A 14073-nucleotide genomic window follows, 5' to 3' on the forward strand; every position below is an offset into this window, starting at 1 on the left:
AATCCAACTTTACCATTAAGAAGAATTTATTATTACAGGTCCATTGGTATCAAACATGACAGTCCTACTCCTTATGAATCAGGAATTATGCTTAATAGGTGTATTAATGAATCTCTAATGTTATCCTATGAGAGGGGTTTGGGAGTTTTTCATTACCAGGACACATAAAACTAAAAAGTATATGCCCTGTCGTATACTTAAATCACACCCTGCCCTATGGGCTACCTAAAGCCTACCTTATGGCTGTCTTATGAATAATAAAAGGGGATTTTAAGGATTGGCAAGGGGTTGTAAATGCCAAGTGCACATGGCAGTGAAACTGCATACACCGGCTCTGCAGTTGCAGACCTGAGACATGTTTAAAGGGTTACTTACGTGGGTGGCACTAGCAGTGCTGCAAGCCCACTAATAGCATTTAATTTAAAGGTCCTGGGCACATATAGTGCACTTTACAAGGGACATACAAGTAAACTAATGTTACAATATTTTAGGAAAGTGAGCACATGCTCTTTAGCACCGGTTAGCAGTGGTAAGATGCCCAGAGTCCTAAGGTCAACAAAACATAATTAGCAAAAGTGAAGCAAGGCAGGCAAAAAGTTTGGAGGGGACCACCCTAAGGATGTCTAGTCTAACAACCAGAGAAATATGAGACCTCCTCACTTGTATTATTGGCAGTGGGGGGAGCTGTTTGTCTGTGCACTAGTGAGGATCAAGACTAAGAAAAAATCCAAAAGATACGTGGCTCCTTTCTGTGGCATTGATGCACCATGCTGGGCCCCAACAAGGAGCCAGATGCTGTTTGGATATTCTCTTCTACTACCAAAACATCGTAACACCACACTGATTCTTCCTCATTGAATGGTTCTCTGTTTTCAATGGTTTGTAAGAAGGATTTTTCATCAAATAAACAGTATAGCATAAATTGTGATCTGGCAAGACTTTAGTGATCTTTGCTGTTATAACGTATTTGAATATGCTGACTGCATTCTGCATTCTCTATAAAGAAACACATATTTAATATTGCAGTTTCCAGACATACAGGCCTTTATTACTTTAATTAGTATTCTGGAATTTGTGTGTTTGTTTCCATTTGCTAAATACAACAAAATAGTGAGTAAATTAATTACAGAAATCAATAAAGCTCCATCTTTTTCACTGCAGTGACATATTACGCATTTTGGATTTTTTTCCTGACATTTCCTTTGCGTATATGTATACAATTGCTCTTGTACATATTTACATTTTTTACATTCCTCTTGGAATTTCAGGGTGCATGTATCCTTTCTAATAATCACTCAGCTGAGTTGGATTTATAAATTATTCGTATTATGATTTCTTATGGAACAAACAAAACAGGTATCCATGTTCTTGGTTCGCCCAGAAAAAACTAATACCCAGTGAAATATTTGGAAAAAAACAAAAAAATCCTGTCACCTGGATAAATCTTAGAAACATGCAGAAGAGTTATGTGCTGGTTATTCTTTTACCATAAGTCTCCTTGAATTTCACAAGAATTTAAATCTGCAGGTTTTTGAAAAAACCCGATTATGATTGTGATTCTGTGAATGCAGTTTGTGATATTGTAACTCAATATGGACTTATCAATAGAACTCGTGTGCGATTTCACAAATTGTGCTTTAGTTAGTAGAAGAGAGAGTGTTTTTGGCAATCATGAAGATGCTCATTACCAGAGGCAGCTAGTTTCTTTGAGCTATGGGTCGGAGCCCTCCAAATGTCCTGCATCATAAACACATTAATTTTCTAGTTACACATTATATAATGTTATAATAGGAATTAGGCAATTAGTGAAGGTGTATAGATTGATATGCACACATTTGTAGTTTCATTTGCGCACTGCTTGTTAGAAAACATCATGAGCTGAACTACATTGTATGGGTTACCTGTGCATAATAAATACTTTCCTTGACACATTTATTGTTGGGTTATTTCCACTGGAAATAAGGGAGTGGGTGTTTGCTTTTAGTGGATAGGTTTGTAAAATGAGATGGTTATGTGATTTACATTCTTCAAGTGTGAGACTCAAAGTATAGTTATCAGAGGTCTAAGTTCAAAAAAGCATGGGAACAGTGCGGTAGTATGCAAAGCTTTATTGGTTGAGGCTGTTCCGAAATGTATAAAACCTGCTAACCCCAGAAAGCACACTTTTAGCAAAACATCTAGACCTGGATTCGGGTGTGACACATGACATGGGTCCTTTTCACAGCTTGCACGTTTTTAAAATGGAGAGGCCACATTCTTGTTTGTAATGAAGTGTGAGTCAGTTTTGGGGGAGCTGGCATAGATGGGCTGTCAAGTACAGAGCCACGAAAAAATGTGGTCCTAGTTCAAGAAACCCCTAAAAACCTCCCCCTCGTGAGAAAACATCGGTTACAGAAGGCGAGTGTCTGGAGAGACAGGACCCTCTGTATAGCCACTCTTGTTCATGGCTCAGTGCACACTAGTTTTTTCAGGAAATTCCAAAGCCTACATATGTAATAGCCTTCCGCTGCAGAGAATGTAATTTTTTTGCTGCTCAGCAAGCAGAATCCCCATGACACTTCCCCATAACGTTTGGCCTCTCTCGTCAGGAGAGACCACAGCCATCAGACGCAGGTTGCAATCTTAGGGTCATGTTTGATGATAAACTGTCTCTTGAAGGCCATGTCACAAAAGAAAGTGGCAGGCACTTGCTTCGCACTCCTTCGAGGATTAAGGAAGGTGCTACCATGGATGCCTATCTAAGCTAAATCCTTGGTGGTGAGGAGAATCACACTCATCAGACTAGATTATTGCAGCGTCCTGCTACTTGGAGATCCTGAATTCCTGGTGTAGAGACTATAAAGAGTGCAAATGGCAGAGGCAGAGCTGGTGCTGAACACACCCTGTACGTCCTCGGCATCTAATGCCTCAAAGGAATTGCACCGGCTTCCTCTGACGCAGAGGATTATTTTCAAAGCCATGTGCATTGTGTTCAAGGTACTACAGGGAAAAGGCCCTGTGCCCTTGCTGCACAGATTGAAAGGATGCACACCTGGGAGACATCTCCGTTCAAGATCCGCAATTATCAAATTCAGAAGGTCAAGACAGGGAGGTTGGGCCTTTACAGTTAAGGCGGCTCAGTTGAGGAATGGTCTTCCTCAATTCAGGAAAGCTCTGAACACCTGGCTCTTTCTGAAGTAATCACTCTGACTCCGGAGCTTGTGCAAGCTCATATTTTCAGCAGTATAGTATACATATGTATGCTATCGCCAGGGTACCAGTTTGGTGACATTCACGCTTTACAAATGATTTAAATAACAAATAATAATGTTTCCCCTTTAAAACGTTTGTTTACATAGTATAAGAGAGTATTCCCATTAAGATAAAAACTATGGGAACTGCAATACCATTAGTTCCAGCCAGTGGCATAACAAAGGCCCCTGCAGCCCCAATGGTGTAGGGCCCAAAATCCAGTGGGTCACTTCAGCACAGTACCCTGGCCTGAGCGCTCCTGAGTGAGTCCAGAGGGAGATCCCTCATATACTTTGCAGGGGGACATCCTCAAGTTGCTTACACCACTGGTTCCAGTCCACTTCGACCTTTCATCGTTATTCAAATTTCTTCTGGATTATTTTAATTGATCAGTTGTATTCTCTACTTTTCTTGTGTGTGATCAAACATCTCTATCTGTGAGTGAACCTAAACTTTGGTTTGGCTAGGCAGAACTGTAATTAGCAGTATGTGACTTAATATGTTGAAGCAGTATTTCGTTTCATGTGTAATAATTGTGAATTTTCTCAACATTTCAAGATGGCGATTATATAAAGCCGATTTTGGCTTCGCTCGATTGGAACTAATATATTTTAACAGGAAATCTAAAAAAACGGAAGCCAGTAAAATGGGTGATACAAGTCGAAGCGACTGAAATATGTTTACCTAACAATACCAAAGGTTGTTATGATCAATATGTATCTGCAGAGACAAATAGCCTGTTCCCACAATACTATTATATTGTTTTATGAGAAATAGAATGTCTTAGTAATTTACATATAGTGATTTGTAACAGCCTTAGATGTGATTCCAGCTATGATGACATGAGCACAACTGGAACAACATACATCACTTGACAAGCATCACAAACATCATGACAAGTCTAATTTACGGTTCACTGATATACCATGTTGTCGTAATCCATGGTGGTGTTCAATGGTTTAACATGAGTCTTTCAAATGTTGGATGCACAAATGAAATAAAAGACCGTTTCTGGTAGAAATCTGCTGACTTTGTGACAACACATAAAGAATTATGCTTCTAGATAATTTAATGAGGCGAGAAGGCTCCTTGGCTATTAAGTAATCTCCACAATAGTCTCAATCAATAAACCTATCCCTGCAGATGAAATGGAAAATGCATGGTTTTGCTGCAAAACAAAGGGAGAACTGTTGTGTCTGAAATGTGCTTTGTATTCAGCTGTTGTTCTTTTGGTTGGCTTATTTTTAAATAGAACAATTTAAAGAGCAACCGCAGGGTACTCAAATGAGCCTGTCAACTGCAGGCTTTCCTGCTGCCTTGCATTCTTTTGTGTCAGCAGTATCAGCAGACTGACAAATGTCATACGTGCTGAAATACTAATAGCATTTGGGTGATAACCTTGCAGACTGATGCAGAATAGAGAACCAGAGAAAAAGCGACTGCATGATAATCATCTACAGCACAATGTTCACTGGAAAACCAGAACAGTCGCTGTCGATGCTTCTGCTGTGGGCCGGCCACGAATACTTTGATAAAAGAGTGCTTACTTATAATGTCAATGATTTCATGTTTGCATTCTAACAGCTAGGGGTAGTATGCCGACTGCAATATTTCCTTAAAAAGGGGGGCCCTGGAGGCAAAAGATGATTTTGCAGTATGCTTTTCGAGGTAAACATAGGTTTGATACAAATATGACTAGCACAAATATGTTGCCACAGTTCTTTGTGGACACTAGAGCACCTCCATAAACTAAATGATGACTGTGTTAGAGGTAAACTCAGGGACCAGGAACATGTCAGGCCTTGTTACCGAGCGGGTCTAGGTAGCTATTGTGTAGCTTTAGGCAATGCGGAGACCAGGAGGACCATTGTCCCTTCTACTGAAGCCCTGTCCTTGGCCTGTCACACAACGTCCACGTTTGCCATAGATGGCCACAGACTGCGGGACATCGGGAAGAGAGATTCGTAATGGATGCTCTCACTATAATACCAAACATAATGCAGAAAGACCGTGAAGGAGAATTTGCGTTCACCGCATTCCTCCAGTGTGGTATGAAGAAGGATACACACAAGGATAGGAGTCCAAGAGGCAGTTTATTAAAATATGGCTATTTATAGGAGACATCCCTGCCACCACACCAGCAAGAGACCAACTGACAAGAGTCACACTCTAGCACGTAATCCATGTTCTACATTCTCAGTTCCCTAAGATCCTCCCACGCACTAAGCATTGGCTTAACACATCGGTATATCAGGATACCACACAGTGGAAAATGTTAATAGGGTATGAAGAATGTACACATGTTATGGGGACATTGCTGTCCTAATGAAAATGTCTCAAATAGTCAGAATGCAGGTCAAAGGAAAGACATTTTAAAAAAGATGGGCTAACACGTGAATTAAAATGTCAAGCACCCATAATCAGCAGCATGATAATCACACGCAGCCATCCAAGTTTCTGTATGAAACTATCTTACCATTGAATACAACTTATAAACAGGTATTTTACACTTGTGAAAATATTGTCCTTTCATTACTTAACGGAGCAATCGCATTGAAGAGACGACCTCTATCGAGAAAAGTTCTACGATGCTTGCATTAGAAATTACTACAAATGCTACATACACCTCAAACATTGTCTTTTTTCATGGCATGCTGACAAAGCCAGTGGGCCTGCTCTATTTATAAGGAGACCCTTTTATATTGCAATGTCACCAGGTATTGTGATTATAGGTTTCAGGATCCATTAGGGATTTAATGTGATACGTAAGTGTCACTAAAGATACTGCAATGCACCTGGTGAATATATTTGTAATTTAATTAATAAAATTTAGTTGACGAGATTACCTCTATGAGGAATTTTTCGACGGCATTTGCAATTACTGTAAATGATACACAGATCTCAAACATTGACTTTTTCACATATTCACATATTCATGATAGTGCCATGTGGTAGAATGTTTGACGAGGATTGAGTGCTATTAACTTAAACCCTCTCTTCCCCATTTGTGAAACGCAGGCACATGATACGATTCAATTTTGCAGCACCATTACAATCAACCAACACAGCACCAACAGTCAAAAGCACTCATAATGATGGCAAACACTGTATTTACAACATCATGACTATCGGTAAAGCAAAAGCTCCAGAGCCCAAGAACAAAGGAGTGTTTAAAACCAAGATAATCCTCTGGCGTGAACATGTTCATAAAGCCTCACAAGACATCGGGTGAGTTTTTGGCCAACTGAGGTGGGGCTGCCGCACCTCCTGCAGCACCCCACACACTTCAAACAAGCATTGGTGGTGCCCCTGCTCATTTAGGACAAGAGAAGTAACCCTGAGGGGACACTATAGGGTGTTCTATGCTAGAATTATCAAATGGGCGGCCTCAGTGGCAGATTTGTGCTGCAGCCTTTTTTTTTTTTTGAGTGCTCTGGTCACACCCAGGAATCCACAGCCTTTGTTTGGCCATTTTTTTTGGCAGCACGGAGAACCGATTCCAGTGGTACCGAGCTGGCTTACTGCTCAGCCAGCACCATCCATTGCCAGCATGGGAGCTGGAGTGATGATTTTCCCATCTCCGTCCTTACACATAGGTTGATGCTGTGCCTCCTCCCCTTCCTCCAGTCATGGGCACAAGGAGTGGAAGGCTGCACAGTTAACAGGTGAGCACAGAGGAGCTTCCCTCCTCTGCTTTTCTCTCCTCCTCTGTGTCCAAGGGAACATAGTCACCAAGACATCTGTGCTTGTGGCAGGCCCTGGAGGATGGGGTCCAAGGGCGAAAAAGTGGCTAGGCAAGGGGGTCCAATGCACACCCCCTGTCCATCAATTATAGGTAATGAAAGATGCACTAAGCCTAGGGCCGTGGCCTACACCGGGAACACTGCCAGGGAAATAGGGTGGATCACTATGAGCTTTTTTTAGTTTCTTGCAAAAAGAACAAGTGGTGGACGGAATGCTGAACAATGTCAAACATTCACCCCAGTACAGAGATCTGGGCCTAGATCCATTGTTTTTTGCTACCCTTCCCATTCCAGTTTGGACCCAGCCATATGCAAATCAGTCTTGACCCTGATCCCCATGTGAACAGTCCTGCCCGAACTGCTAGGCCAGGTCTTCTCTGGACCGGAAACAAGCATCCTGGGACCAGTTTCAGGGTATCATCCATCCTCAGCCAGGGTAGCTAGATTCCAGTGGCATGGGCAGTACAGGACCCACATCTGGGTATACCCATCCTCCTTATGGCAACAATTGCAAGAACAAGTGATGGATGGAATGAATTCATAAGGAGTCCAGACAAAGTCTTCTACAGGACCGCCATTGCAGCCTGTGTGAAATAGTGCATGCGCTATTTCACAGTCACTTTCACTGCACCAGGTCACTTATAAGTCACCTATATATCAGGTCTTCCAACCCTGAAGGCTGGGTGCAAAGTACAGGTGTGTGAGGGCACTCCTGCACTAGCAGAGGTGCCCCCACGTTGTCTAGGACCATTTTCCCAGACTTTGTGAGTGCAGGGACGCCATTTTAAGTGTGCACTGCACATAGGTCATTACCTATGTACAGCTTCACAATGGTAACGCCGGATAGGGCCAAGTAAGGTGTCTAACAACTGGGAATTGTACTCCAATACTGATTACAGTACTGATTGCACAATCCCATGCTCTCTGGGGGCTCCACAGTGGACCCCCAGTACTGCCATACCAGCATTCTATAGTTTTCACTGCAGCCCCAGCTGCTGCCACCTCACAGACAGGCTTCTGCCCTCCTGTGGTTTGAGCAGCTCAATCCCAGTAAGGCAGAACAATGCATTTCCTTTAGGAGAGGGGTGTTACCTGGTCTTCTGAGGGCTCTCTGAGTTGCTGAGAGCTCCCTCTGTCTCCCCCTCCTGGGTAGAGACCACCGAGTCCCTCCTGGTACCAGGCAACACCATTTTCCACTACCCGCAAGCTTTGAGTTTACCAGGGCTTGTTGGTGGAATCCAGCAATGCAAACCAGTCCTTATTCATCCATCCGGCATGGGACATCTTCTGCACCAGCCAGGAATCTGCATCTATCTTCTTTGGTGCAATACTGATTTTGTCTTTCACCGGTGGTTCTTCTTTTACACCTTCATCCAGGTTAGCAGGGGCTCCTGTTCTCCCTGGACTCTTCAGGGCTTCTTGGACTTGGTCCCCTTCTTACACAGGTTTTCAGGTCCAGGAATCCATTGTTGGTGTTTTGCATTCTCTTCTGGTTCTTGCATTATCTGCTATCACAACTTTTAGTGTGTTTTAGGATACTTCCTGCTTTACTGGGCTCTAGAGTGGGGTATTTTACTTACCTTTGGTGCTTTCTTACACTCCCAGTGCCCCTCTACACACTACACTTGCCTAGGTTGGAAACCAACTTTCACATTCCACTGTTTTAGTATATGCTTTGTGTTCCCCTTAGGCCCATTGCAACCTATTGTGATTTTCATTATTTGCAGTTTTCCTACTGAATACTCACCTGTTTTTTGTTACTAGTGTATATATTGTATGATTTACTTATCTCCTAAGGGAGTATAGTCTCCAAAGTATTTTTGGCATTGTGTCACTAAAATAAAGGACCTTTATTTTTGGTAACGCTCAGTATTGTCGTTCATGTGTGTGAGTACTGTGTGACTGCAGTGGTATTGAAAGAGCTTTGCACGTCTCCTAGTTCAGCCTTGAATGCTCTGCCTACAGCTACCTCTAGACAGCCTGGCTTCTAGACACTGACTACATTTCACTAATAAGGGATAACTGTACATGGCATAAGGTGTAAGTTCCCTTGGTACACACTACAAACCAGGCCAGCCTCCTACACAGGTCTTCTCTGGACCAGAAACAACCATCCTGGGACCGGTTTCAGGGTCTCACCCCTTATCAGCCAGTCTAGCTTGAATCCAGTGGCCTTTAGGGTGACAAATGCAAAAAGAACAGATGATGGACAGAATGCTAAACCATGCAAACATTCAACCCATTTGCAAAGATCTGGGTTTAATTCATCATTTTTTTGGACCTAGCCATATGCAAATCAAATCAGTTCCCACTTTCTGAAGTCCTGTCATCATAATAAGCAGTCCTATTATTTCAGTCGGATTTTGCAGGCACATTTTGCAGGTCGTGTAGGGCCAATTTGCAGGATTTGTGGCTTGTTTTACTCCTGGTGGCCAGCCTTAGACAGCAGGGGCATTTTCTTCAGACTTCCAGGCCCTTAAATGGCCACTCTTTAGGAGTAGCTGGGTTTTCTGGCTTCCTACTCCTGACCTGCCCTTTCTCTGACTCCTGGGGTACTTTCCTACTGGAGGTGGAAATCTTGAGCAGTGCCTCCACAGTTATCCAGCAAACAACCTCCCTGCTACACTCCACATCCCCCTGAGTCTCCTAGCTTCTTGAAGGGCACCTACGTGTCAGTGGACGCAATGGCAAATGCACAGAAGTTCTAGTGGAACCCTCAAGGATCTCACAGCAGATCCAATCTCTCAGCTGTTCTTCAGGGGGCATGAGCGGGTGAGTGCCACTAGCCCCAGAGAGACCTGATCTAGTCCTGGGGCTCAGCTAGAGACCAAGTCTCAAATCCTTGTAGGGCATCAAGTGGCTTCTTGAGTCCTTGTGGCTCCCGTGTATAGTGTCTTCTCATCTATCTCTCCCCTGTGCAGGGGCTTTTAACTGGGGGTCGATAGTTCTTGAAGCCAGGTGACTTTAGCCAATCTAAGGATGCCACATCATCACTCTACCTCGGCCCCACCCCTACAATTCAATATAGAGACTTAAAGTTGTCTGTAGAAAGAGCTTCCCTGGGAGCCTCAGCTCTGCTCCTACCCGAGACAACTGCCTGATCTCTTCCCACCAATACATCAAAGGTAAGCCCCTCCAGTGTGGGCTCCAGAGTTCTGGCCTTTCTCCTCTGTTCCAGTGGGCCTAGGTGACCCACCTACTTGACAGCTAATTAACAGATTAAGATTTCCTCACTATTCCTTCATTTCTCAGGAACTGGGTCAAGAACTGTTAATTCTGCTAATTTGTGGGGAGGCCTTCGATTCCTTCACTGGGGAGCAGAGTAAATAAGTTCGCCCAGTAGGAGGGAAAAGGACTGGAGCCAGGAAAATATGAAAAACCACAAAGAGCCATAAGGTGTGTTTGTGGGATGTCAGGGACTGTTCACACTCTGGGTTTTTTCCAGATTGATAACTCTCTAAGGTGGTAAAATAGCACCATTCTTGATCTTGATCTTTTTAGGACATCAGTCAGCCCGGACTGTGGCAGAAAGCATGCCCTAAATTAGTACTTATAGTGATAGTTTTATGTGATATGGCCCTTTGTTTCTCTTTTTTGCTATTCTAGCCAATCCGGCGTGCTTTACATTATGATTAATGAATATATGTTTCTGATCTCTGCCATTAATCAATCACATCAATCAAAATATAGAGCAGTACAGTAGCATAGAGATACGACATATAATGTTAAATATAGCTAGACAAAAGAGTAGCTTTATGAATAATCATTGTGATTTACACATACTCTGAAGACGCACAATATAGATTTTTTATTCTGTGCAGTGCCACTATTGTATGTAAAAAGTTATTCACTCAACTTCAGTGCAATTGTTTGACAACATTTCATTCAGATCACATCTCACAATATGTTAACTTCATATTATGTCAAAATAATACATTTTGACCATACAGTTCACACATCACACAATTCATGTATGCAAATGAAGTCATACCAATTTGACATATTAGATATTCACCCTGTTGCATGGTCATTTTATGGCACGAACATAGTAAAGAGTAGATTAACTAAACATAATTTGGTTAGCGTTAAAGTGGTAGATGTGGTGACATCTAACTTTGTTAAGATATTGTGTACGATCATGGGAACTGTCTGAATTCAGTAGTCGGATCATAGTTCCTTCAGGAAAATTAGTAAAACATTATCATAGATCTGTTGATGAGGAAACTAATCCGTTGGTGCCACCTTGATAGCAAGGCTTTGTATGTTTCCTTTCCCCAACAAACATTTTGTCTCTGTGACTGTTGCATAAACCCAGACAGTCACTGATCTACAGATGCAGACTGAAATTTACAGTGTCTCAAATGCATACCGACATACGCCTGTGAAAATACAGTAATATGGATTTGTACAGAACAGAGTGACAAGAGCTGCACATTACTGTAATTTGTGTTCGTAACATCCTGTTCCAGGGCAGTAGTGTTCATAATTTATTCAATATGACATACCAATACACACTGGAGGGCTGGGCTGCCAGAAGAAACGATTTTCGACCTGAATGCATGTGATTCTCTCCTCCCCTTGAAGCTCATATCCGGGGTCACACTGAAATATGACTGTGTCATGAGGTTCTCTCCCATCGCCATTACGTGTTCCATTCATGGGAACTCCTGGATCACGACAAGCTGTTGCCACTGAACCTGTGACACAATGACAGAACGTCGAAAATGTTATTAGAAATGTATTACCGCAGTATATTTCGAAATAATATTTTTTTGTATGCAGTGATAACTTTCAAGGTCGAAAATGTCTTCTTGTCTTAAGTACGAAGATGTGTGTATTTAAAAATGTACCTATTTCCCCTTTGAAATAATGTTGTTGTCCAAATAACAATCAGTTATCAAGTAAAGACAAAAAAAAATGATATTGAAACTGAAACAGTTCTGCATGGGCTCAACGATCCCTGCAGGAAGGTTCCTGCTCCATATTTAGAAGTGTGTATGTTAATTATCTAACACTTTCAAAGAATATTTTTTCAGTTATTGAAGTGTGACAACGGAGTTTAGTTGGCATTTGCATGACGGGTGTAGCTAGCATCTTGCTCTACTATTTTTTGTGATAAGTTGGAAAATACCAAGAAGATCGCATTTTTAATGGCCATCTTCAACATATTGTAGTCAGTAAAAGGACACAGGGACATCTTATTCTAACCTGCATGTTTCATCTGAGCACTACTCATATTGATGTACCACTTGCACGTTCCCTGGATTTTTTTTGATTTTGCTACTTAGGAGCCTGTGATGAAGATATCCACACTCAGGATAGATTAAATTCAGATGTAATTTCATAAAGTTGAGTAGGTTAAAAGAACCCTCCCAGCTACCACAGTAGCCAGCTTCCAACTAACTCTCACAGTCATTCCATAACTTGATTCTCAATTTTCAGAATACACACATAAACATTCTGCATCCCAAATGATTCTAGATACTAATTATAAAGACACCACTCATTTTTCCCCTTTATTGTTTTTTCCACGTTATTCTATGTACATAAATGTGAAACAAAAAATTTAATACTAACAAAAGCAAATTACCAAAAAGAAAACTCAACATATACAATGAAACAATTGACATCTTATACATAGTCTGTCATGAATGTAGGCGGGAGTACAATTCTTTTACTTCTCCTCGATATAGCCTCATCACTCAGGATTGTACATTTGGTTGCACCAATAGAATTATAGTGTATGACTACAATTCTATTTAAGTTCCAAATGTGGTTGTCATCCAGTTTTACAGAATTGCATAATAACTTAACATACTTAAGGAGAAATACAAATTCAGATGTCCCACACCTCAGAGGCTACTTTACTCTTATCATGTCACCCACATTCACATTGGTGTGGCAAGTTGAGTATGTCTTGTCAAAATGCTATTTTCTTTTCTTAACCTTTTCTTGCTGTACTTTCCTCCACTCAACATTTTCTAGGGACATCTCCAAGGTCATACCCCTCATCCAAGATGATAGATCAATGTATTAGGGTTCCTGCCTCTAAATTATTCAAAGGGCAGTTTATCTGTGACTTTTTGAGGTGTTAAATGATACATTTCTGCTCCCTCACTAATTTCTTTTTCGAATTCTTGTTTTGAGCTGTTTGCAATCCGAATAGGCGCGTTCAATATTGTTGAAACTCTTTACAAATACATTGGTTTGGGATGGCAGACAGACAACTTCTAGTGTTTGATCCCTCTTTGGGATAGCATTTTTTCCATTTCTCTGGAAACTAACTGTACCCTATTATCTGTCAGGATATAATCGGATAACCCTTCTCTGCTACAAATATCTTTGAGAAATCCATTGACACTGCCTGTCTCTATGTTCTTCGTGATGAGTATCTCTGGCCAATGTGAGAACATATCTATTAACACTATCACATAAAACTGACCGCTTTGACAGTGACAGGTCCCAGAATATCAAAAGCTTCCTCTTGCCATACTCTCCCCGGAGCATCTCTCACTACTATAGACTGTTTTCCTTGTTTTGCAAAACCTTATCACTTGATCTGCACTCAATGTAGTTTCTTAAAACTGTCTCCGCTTGAGAGTCAATTCCATGCCTCCAGAAGTGTAATCTAATTCTTTTTTTAGTTTTGTGAAATCACCACATATCCTTGATGACCCTATCTCTGACTTCATTGGAAGAAAGTGAGTTTGTGCCTCTCCACAACATACCATCAAACTTTGACAACTCATTTCTCACGTTCCAATGTTTTAGTCCATCCTCACTCACCCCTACCTTTGATTTTCAACCCTTACTCATAAGCATAGTCACTTCTTGCAACACTATGTCCTCTCTCAATAGCATCTGCCATTCATCTTCACTGGCAATGCCCTCTGTGACCTCACAGACCTTGAATTATGTTAATTTCCATGGGTCATCCTCCATCACTGCTTTAATTTCTATTTGTTCTGGAACCAAACGAGATATGCAATAAACAACTTTGTTTTCTGCCCCCAGGATGTAATCCACCTTAAACTCATAATCTTGTAGAGCTACCATTCATTTGCATATTCTGCTTGATATAGCATCTAATTTGTTTTTG

At 41.5% G+C, this 14073-nt stretch overlaps 1 protein-coding gene across 1 annotated transcript in view; it reads right to left on the minus strand.

Annotated features, from left to right (window-relative positions):
* CSMD3 (CUB and Sushi multiple domains 3) overlaps positions 1-14073 on the minus strand; it is a 2682374-nt gene that overhangs the window by 856946 nt on the left and 1811355 nt on the right. The window contains exon 27 of the mRNA XM_069220640.1: positions 11480-11671. Within this exon, the coding sequence (XP_069076741.1) occupies positions 11480-11671 (192 nt within the window). The remainder of the gene's footprint in view (positions 1-11479; positions 11672-14073) is intronic.

This window comes from Pleurodeles waltl, chromosome 2_2 (genome assembly GCF_031143425.1).
Source record: "Pleurodeles waltl isolate 20211129_DDA chromosome 2_2, aPleWal1.hap1.20221129, whole genome shotgun sequence".
In the NCBI taxonomy this organism is placed as follows: Eukaryota; Metazoa; Chordata; class Amphibia; order Caudata; family Salamandridae; genus Pleurodeles; species Pleurodeles waltl.